Source organism: Prunus dulcis, chromosome 4 (genome assembly GCF_902201215.1).
Source record: "Prunus dulcis chromosome 4, ALMONDv2, whole genome shotgun sequence".
Classification (NCBI taxonomy): domain Eukaryota; kingdom Viridiplantae; phylum Streptophyta; class Magnoliopsida; order Rosales; family Rosaceae; genus Prunus; species Prunus dulcis.
Genome location: NC_047653.1, coordinates 11,767,021 through 11,773,145, shown reverse-complemented (window position 1 = coordinate 11,773,145; position 6,125 = coordinate 11,767,021). Strand labels below are relative to the sequence as shown.

The 6,125-nt window shown below is 34.9% G+C and overlaps 1 protein-coding gene across 1 annotated transcript; it reads right to left on the bottom strand.

Annotated features, from left to right (window-relative positions):
- Positions 1-2,709: 2,709 nt before the first annotated feature.
- On the bottom strand, positions 2,710-5,657 carry LOC117625865 ((-)-germacrene D synthase-like). The gene is made up of 7 exons (XM_034357449.1): positions 5,526-5,657; positions 5,035-5,323; positions 4,575-4,947; positions 4,283-4,501; positions 3,928-4,066; positions 3,535-3,780; positions 2,710-3,225 (listed from the first exon to the last, which is right to left on the bottom strand). The coding sequence occupies exons 1-7, from the start codon at positions 5,655-5,657 to the stop codon at positions 2,932-2,934; spliced, it is 1,692 nt and encodes a 563-aa protein (XP_034213340.1). The 3' UTR covers positions 2,710-2,931.
- Positions 5,658-6,125: the final 468 nt, after the last annotated feature.

The following is a 6,125-nucleotide window of genomic DNA, read 5'->3' as shown; positions in this document are numbered from 1 at the left end:
ATTCAGGGGATGAAATGGCTCATGGTGCATTGGTGACTTGGCTCAGTATAAAATCCTATTCGATCTGCAATTTTGAGGTATTTGATTTTTTTTAATTTGAATTCATATTCAATTTTATTGTAGTCTGATTTGGGTGATTTCGTGTTCGATTAATTAAGTTGTTGGTTAAGTTTTCATAATTTTTTCAGTTTGTAGTTTAAATTTGAAATGTAGATCCAATTCTTCTTGATTTTATGTGTTCATTTTTGTTATTGTCGATTTGGAGATAAGCTATTGAATTTTCTGATTTCGTTCTAATTTGTATTTAGATATTTGTTTGAGTTTTAAATTGTGATTTTAATTTCTTTTTGTTTATAATTTTGATTGATTCCAGATTCGGTTTGGTTATGGATTTGCTTTTGTGTTTTGGTTTGAACTATGGTTACAAATTTGTGATATTTGATTCGGTTTTCATATTAATTTAGGTATGTTTTTTCAATTGAATCTGAGTATATTCGTGTTTTTTCTATTTATGCACTATTGATTTTTGAGTCGACTATAATTTGCTATTAGGTAGCAGTATTATTACCTTATATTGGAACTTTACAGACATGCGTTAGAAATAGGATTTCATTGGAAACAAGCAGTGTTATTACCTTATACTGGAACTTTACAGTAGTAGACATGCATTAGAAATAGGATTTTATATGAAACTAGCAGTGTTATTACCCTATATTGGAACTTGACAAGGGGTAAACATACACTAGAAATAGGATTTCAAAGGAATCTAGCAGTATTATTACCCTATGCTGGAACTTTACAAGGGGGTAGACATGCATTAGAAATTGGATTTCATAAGAATCTAGTAGTGTTATTACCCTATACTGAAACTTTACAATGGTAGACATGCATTAGAAATTGGATTTCATAGGAAACAAGCAGTGTTATTACCCTGTACTGGAACTTTACAGTGGTAGACATGCATTCAAAATACAATTTCATTGGAAACAAGCAGTGTCATTACCTTGTACTGGAACTTTACAGTGGTAGACATGCATTCGAAATAGGATTGCAGAGGAAACAATCAGTGTTATTATCCCATACTGGAACTTTACAGCCATTAATCAACATGAAAGTATACTAGCAGTGTTATTACCTTATACTGGAACTTTGCAGCCATTAATCAACATGACAGTAAACTATCAGTGTTAAGAATCTGTATTTGACTAAATATCTCTTTCTTTTTTGAGTAGCAGAAAACCGACTATTTTACAGTCATATGCAGTTAGTCCAATAGTGAAAATCCAATATAGTTTCAAGATTTTGTCTTGGATTTGAATCTAAAATACTGTTATTACCATAGACTGGAACTTTACAGTAATTAATCAACATTACAATAAAGGTTTGATTTTTAAATGTCTTACCTTCGAAGCCTTTTCTTGTTGAAATTGTTCTTTGAAATTTTGTCTTTATTTTGTAGGTGGAGGTTAGTGTGTGGTGTTGGTTTTTGAAAGTAGATCAAGCTTGGTGGTAGTTATGGAGTTTCAGTTTGCATAAATGATGAAGATGGTAAAATGAAGAGACGTTTTGCAGAGATGGTTTAATGAAGATGCGTGCTTGAAGTTACGGTTTTCGAGACAGTTTTGTGTTGTAATAAAATGTTTGGACTTTTTGTAACCAAAAAATAAAAAATAAAAAATTGGGCTTCTTTAAAAAATTGGGCTGAGCTTGTTTTGGGTGTTTTTTGAGTTTTTTTTTTTTTTTTTTTCTATTGGGCATCAGTGGCAATCCTGTAATTTATAGGAACTTCAACACTAATTTATTATATAGTAAATGAATTTTGGGTGTGTTTCTAAAGTGCATTCCATGTGGAGTTTTTTTTAAATATAATTTCAGCTCCTATTTTGGGTATATTAGTAAATGATTTAGAATTCGAGTGATTTTTTGAACGCATGATCTTTGAGACCCTTATGACATCTCTTATATACTTATTATGCTGGGTTTTTATCACAAAATATCAATGAGATTCACGAACTGTCTTTTGTTCTTGCGGCTTTTTTCTATCAAGAATAGTCCTCCAAATTCGTACTTCAAGTTGGTCCATGTTGTTCGATTCTGTTAAAAAGCCTATTAAATTGTTGACGTGGCACAGAACCACCTCTCCCTATAACCCCCTCCCGCAGCACCCAACTCCCCAACCCCTCACCCCTCTCCCATGTATTATACTATATATATACATGTGCCTTATTTTACTAAGCAAAGGAATAATTGTGTTCAATAATATTTATTTCTATGTCGTTTTGTCAATGGTGAAGCTTGATGGTTGGATAGAGCCTATGAGTCTATGACCACGAAAGAGCAAATGGGTATTTCTACCATACCTTCATAAGTTGTATAGGTATGGAACATGAGTCAATTGGTAAACTCATGCAAGAGATACGTGACCAAGTTTATTCTCAAAGAGAAGATTTGCAGTGGATCCAGGCCCATGTAAAGAACTGTGTATCAACTAAGCCATTTACCTCTTAATAATATAAACAAAACCAGATTCTCACTCTAAAATTGGATTGAATTGGCTTACAATGGAACTTCCCCTACAAGTCCCTACAACTGCAATTGGATTGTATATGCTAAAAAGTTAAACAAATTTTATTTCATTCATAGCATCAAGAACAAACAGAAACACCAAACTAATTAATTCAAATAATGGTTCCAATCATGGAAGACTGGCTCCTTATTTTACTACAGGACTTAGGTAAGGGATATTCTGATTCTACTATGATATTTCTAGACACTGATTTGGGCATCTGTGTGTTCTCTTGCAGGTACTCCCTTCTCTCTCATTTGTGGCAAGCGAAGTATGGTGATCGGCTTCTGAACAAGGACATAAGATTACTTGTTGGAGGACCAGAAATTTTATGCTCCAACAAAGGACAAGTTCAAATTCTAGGCCTATAGGGGCACAGGTTCTACAAACAGAGAAACTACAGAATCCTTGAGAAAAATTCCAGCATGAGTAAAGCCATCACCATGCTTGTATAAAACTTCAACCACACGTGCAAGATTCAAAATTCGCAGTAAGAGGGGCACGGGGATGGTGGTGTTCTGGATGCTCGTTTCGTTTATGTCCTTCCATGCATTATTCACTTGCTTGCTTAGTTCGATATTTGCTTCTTCTTCTGTGGCACCATATTCTTTCATGTAGCATTCCACAGCTGAGGCAACATGTCCTCTCTTTTGCTCAAACTGCATGAATATACACATGAAGGTTAAGGCTTGAAAGGGGTAAGTTATGGGGGACAATTCAAATAATTAAGAAACGAAAAAAACAAAATGTCTACATTAGAATTTTCAAAAAAAGTAATCTTATCTTATACACGTACGAGGCAAAGGACTTAGATCAACAACAACAAATGCGTGAACTAAACCCAACTTTTGGTTGAATTTTTGGATCTACCTGAAGTTAAAAGTTTGGTTTTGAGATCTATCTCAAGTTCTCTATAATTCAAATAAACTACTGTTATTTTAGTTAGTACTTTTGATATATAAAAGTACCTGGTGGGATTTGATGTCATTCATGATTCTACCAATTAATGATGCAGCCTTTACCATCTTAGGGTCGTCGAACACCCAATCCATGGAGTCTTTGGTAGCAATATCTCCCATTCCAACAAAGGATGTGGTTGCCAACGCGAAGTTGGATGCATTAAGCGCTGCCGACATGTAGTCATCCATTGTTGGTGTGTATTTCTGATGGAACCATTTGGCTTTTTGGAAGTAAGCTCTAACTAGGACTTTCATCTGAAAGACCAAACCATGTAAATAATAAAATATTCAAAATACTAAAAAATGCCCTTACTAATATTTATTATAAATTTTTTTTAAAAAAACTTTAATTGGTAATGGCATAATATTATGGGCACGAAATTATTAATACATGAGGCTCACTGCTTCTCTTGCGTAGTGGATGCTATATAAGTTTCCCTCATTTGCAAGATTTTCTTCAATTTCAACGTAAACATCCAATAGTGCTTGATAGCAAACTTTCATGTACTCTGGCAGATGATCCATAGCGGAGATGTCCCACCTTATCATACAAATAAAGATAATATAAGATGATATGAGACTATGCATGTCTTGTTACGGCTTATTCAGACACTCCAAAAAAAGTTGTCCTTTCATAATTATTTTGGATGAGTGCATGATGACTTTTTTGGAGTGTCATCTATAAAATTTCCTCAATCACTGAGGTTTTTTTTTTCAAAATACTAATACTAACAAAATAAAGACTATTATTTTGAACCTTTCAACAGCTTCAGTAAAGAGCTCTAGTTCCTCATGTGTGCCGTACACATCATAGATGTCATTAAGGATGGTTATCAAAGCAATAACTTTGCATAGTGTAATCCTAGCAAAGTAATATTGAGGCTCAAAGTGTACTCCCGAAGCCCAAAAGTAGCTCTCAACTACTCTGTCTCTTGCAAAAGGTAGCTTGTTTACAAAGTCTAAGTCCTTCCACCACCTGCATGAATTAATTACATTATGCTAATGTAAATAGGAGATTAATACTGATTGACAAAATATAATACATTAACCTTGAAATTTCACTTAGTTCTCTTTGATGAACTTGTTGCAGTAGATTGAAATCCAGCTTTGCGAAATTCAGGAGAGTCTCGTTCTGTGAATCGCGTTCCTGATAGAGAGACAGGTAATGCCTTGTTTCTAGCCTTGGCAAGCCCTTCCAGAATGGCTGGTACAGGGCATGAGTGACTTGTTTCGAAAGTATGGGGCTTAAACGGTGCGTTGCGGATTCAAGATGAGTGGTGGTGAAGGTTAAGGCCTCATCAAGTATATCCTCTCCGTGGATCCTAAGATGTGTGGCTTCGTACAAGCTTAAAAGTCCTACTACATCATTCACCAGAGATTCCTTAAATTTCCCATCACTGTCCTTGAAATTATTGAATATATCTGCATGATGAGGCATTTTTAAAACAAACCATGATCAGAGGAAGAAAATTATCCATAATTATAAAACAAACCATGAGGGCTACGTACCGCATGAAATATTATAACCTTGTTGTCTGAGTAATCGAAATCGAAGCGCTGCAGTGTAAAGCTCATTATCAGTTTCTTGGTCCCCAGACTCAGTATTGCAATGGGAGCTGGTGTGAATTTGCTGCAGAAGTTCCTCAATCTCATTTTCAAAATGGTGAGAGACACCTAAGCGCTGGATGTCATGAATCAAGTCCAATTTTTGTGAAGGCTTTTTAACTGGAGCCATTATGATCATCTTCACTTTTTCCTTCAGTTCTTGGGCACGTTGCTTAGCGTTGATGTTTGTTTCCTACAAAAACAGATTGAAAGGCCATTAAAAAGATAGGAACTTCAGCATGGTGCATGCAAATTTAAACCATGAATCTCTAGTAATGAAAATATACATATTTATTCCCCTCTTGTTCATAAAAAACACACACACACATATATATATATATATACATATTCAAAATAATTGTTGCAGATACGAAGTATATATAGTATTAGCCTACCACTGAAGCATATGACAGAAAATGATAGCCCCACATGCTCGGAGAAAAATTAGCACAACGTCGATTAACATCATCAGGTGTGGCCTTAGGGGTTTGAGGTTGATCCGATGCAAGTGAAACTTGAACAGACATTGTATTGCTAGTTTAGAATCTGGAAGAGATCGAAGGTACATAATAATCTTACTTGCTCAAGGATTGGTGTGAGTTGAAGAGCTATGGTTCTTACCTATTTATAGTGAAAGCGTCTGTCTTTGTCTCTCCCTCACCCTCTCTAACCTAGCTATATAACTATAGATGGGCACAGCTGGAAGATATCCAACATGTGTTAAACATGAATCCCAACAGAAATTAAACGATCTCTCAGGAAGTGTTGGGATTTTGAATTTCTTTCACAATTTTAATCCTTTGTTCATATTTTCTTATTGGGTTTGTTTGAATATAGTATATACAAATTTTATCCTGAAAGCACATGAGAACATTGATAAGACGTTGAAGGCTGCGGAGGTTGCGGAGGCTACAGGTGTGTTGAGATTTTTTCCCTAAGTCCTTAGAAGTCATTTTACAAAAGGGTAAATTTGTTTTTAAAATTTTGAAGATAAA

Coding starts and splice junctions, on each gene's coding strand:
- LOC117625865 (XM_034357449.1), bottom strand. CDS start 5,657: ATGTCTGTTCAAGTTTCACTTGCATCGGATCAACCTCAAACCCCTAAG. Junction 4,067..4,282: donor TTTACTGAAGCTGTTGAAAG/GTTCAAAATAAT, acceptor TTGTATGATAAG/GTGGGACATCTCCGCTATGG. Junction 3,781..3,927: donor TCCACTACGCAAGAGAAGCA/GTGAGCCTCATG, acceptor TTGGTCTTTCAG/ATGAAAGTCCTAGTTAGAGC.